This window comes from Penaeus japonicus, unplaced genomic scaffold (assembly GCF_977035675.1).
Source record: "Penaeus japonicus unplaced genomic scaffold, GWHDUDI00000001_assembly GWHDUDI00000001, whole genome shotgun sequence".
NCBI lineage: Eukaryota > Metazoa > Arthropoda > Malacostraca > Decapoda > Penaeidae > Penaeus > Penaeus japonicus.
This window is the reverse complement of record NW_028234403.1, coordinates 7,876,308-7,878,807: the sequence shown is the minus strand read 5'-3', so window position 1 is coordinate 7,878,807 and position 2,500 is coordinate 7,876,308. Positions and strand designations below refer to the sequence as shown.

The 2,500-nt window shown below is 43.8% G+C and overlaps 1 protein-coding gene across 1 annotated transcript in view; it reads left to right on the top strand.

The window, feature by feature from the left end:
• LOC122255222 (uncharacterized) overlaps positions 1 to 2,500 on the top strand; it is a 4,867-nt gene that overhangs the window by 138 nt on the left and 2,229 nt on the right. Inside the window, exon 2 of the mRNA XM_043019158.2 lies at positions 2,417 to 2,500. This exon is cut by the window's right edge and continues 32 nt beyond it. Coding sequence (XP_042875092.2) covers positions 2,417 to 2,500 — 84 coding nt within the window. The remainder of the gene's footprint in view (positions 1 to 2,416) is intronic.

Genomic DNA, 2,500 nt, shown 5'->3' with positions numbered 1-2,500 from the left:
AGGTTTGTTAATATTCATATAGGTATGTGTGTATAATATGAAGTGGAACGGCAACAGAAGGAATAAATGGATAGTTTTTGATTCTTAACATCCGAAGAAGAACCTCTTTCTCTCTCTTCATACACAGACACATATATATGTATATATATATATATATATATATATATATATATATATATATATATATATATATATATTATAAATTGTACTATAACACCTTTCAAGAATCCTTCAGAATGACTGATTACTTCCCCTTTTCACAAAAGCTGATTCTCACATTCCGTATTCTGTCGTATTGACATGAAATATAGATTTTTTTAAAACTTGAGGGCAAAAAGGGCGCATACATCCATTTTCCAATCACTGACCAAATATAATTTCGATTCAATGTTCATGTGTTTCAAAGATTCACTAAACTCAAACAGGACTTTTGTTCGTTACATAAAACAATCTTTTATTAACACTTTTGTAAACATGATAAGTACACACTAAAACATAATAAGCTACTTAGACGTCGAGTATATTTTTGCAATTAGTAATGACAGAACCCAATGGACGCACTAATTACCCACCCCTTCCCCTCCCCCTTCTCATTCCCCTTCCACTTCCCCCCCTTCCCCTCTCTCTCCCCCTCCCCCTCTCCCTTCCCCATCCCCTCCCCTTTCCCTTCCCCTACCCCTCTCCCGCCCCCCTCCCCATCTCCCTTCTCATTCCCCTTCCCCTTCCCTTTCCCCTTCCCCTCCCCCTTCTCATTCCCCTTCATCTTCCCCTCCCCCTCCCCCTCCCCCTCCCCCTCTCCCTTCCCCTCTCCCGTCCCCCTTCCCCTCTCCCTCTCCCTCCCCCTCCCCCTCCCCCTCCCCCTCATCCTCCTAAAAAGAAAACGAAAAAAAAAATTAACCTCGCTTCTCGGAAACCATTCCCAGGTCCTTGGCTTCCATTTAGTTTTTTTCTTTTTTCTTCGCGAACCGTCGAGCCGGGCAGCGTGTGGCGAGCATTAGGTGTGGATTGTTGATAGTATTGCAATAATGAACCCCGTGTGGTGATCCCCTTGTGCACCAACTTCATTTTTTATTTACGTATTTCGTCAGTGGATATTTTGTGGATGAGACCTTTTGCGTTAATTTCAGAGAGAGAGAGAGAGAGGGAGAGAGATAGAGAGAGAGAGAGAGAGAGAGAGAGAGAGAGAGAGAGAGAGAGAGAGAGAGAGAGAGAGAGAGAGAGAGAGAGAGAGAGAGAGAGAGAGAGAGAGAGAGAGAGAGAGACAGAGACAGAGAGAGAGAGAGAAAGAGAGGAAGAGAGAGAGAGAAAGAGAGGAAGAGAGAGAGAGAAAGACAGAGACAGGGAGAGAGAAAAAGAGAAAGAAAGGAAGAGAGAGAGGAAGAGAGAGACAGAGAGAGAGGGGAAGAAAGAGAGAGAGAGAGAGAGAGAGAGAGAAAAGAAAGAAAGAAAGAGAAAGAGAGAGAGGGTAGAACAAAAGATGACATGCCTATAGGTCTAGAACATTGAGTCATTCATTGTAAAAGAAGAAGTAATAATTTTTCAAAACAAAGCAACAGTGCTTTTCTAAGATTACTTTGAAGGGCAGATCGGTTCTCTCTCTATCTGCAATTCTCTGGGCTCGTTTTCCCTTTTCCTTGCTCTCGTAAATATTAAAGAAGCTTTATGTTTCTCTTAACAGCGTGGGTATATGCCTTTGAAAATCTCTAATATAAAACGTACCATCACTTACGACATAAGAATTTCAAAACATTCAATGACAGGCGGTGCCTCTCTCGACTAACCTTAGATCGGGTGCTATTCATCTGTGTAGAGGTTTGCTGTCGACGAATTGCTAACGAGAGTTGGCAAGTGGGGATCTTTGCACCTATTTGATGCACACTCACGTACTTACACGTGTACGTATCCTTAGAAAATGTTGGGATACACCTCGATCACGGATGTGTACACCAATGAATTAACAAATACAAATATACTAATGAATAACTACTCACGTAAACATACGCGGACACGCACGCGCGCGCACAAACACACACACACACATACACACACACACACACACACACACACACTCACTCTCTCTCTCTCTCTCTCTCTCTCTCTCTTTCTCTCTTTCTCTCTCTCTCACACACACACACACACACACATACACACACGCCCATTTAATAAAACATTAACCCAAGTCACCAAACATTAACCTAAATATAAAGAAGGACAACCCTATACATCAACATTAATAGCCGCACGTAGTGAGTCTCCCGAAAGAGTCTTTAAAGCAGAAAAAAAAAATCATGCATGACTCCATTTAAAGCGAAGGGGGTCAGACGTGAGCTTGGCTCTGCTTCTCATATTTTCCCTCGCGGGCGCGGATAATCACCCCCCTCACCACCCCTTTCCCTCTCCCTCACTTCTTGTACAGACTGGCTGAAGAAGGCGCCGCACAAGGACCCGCGGCGGCTGCGGGACATGGCCATCGCTAGGGTCCGGGCCGCCGTCATGCAGG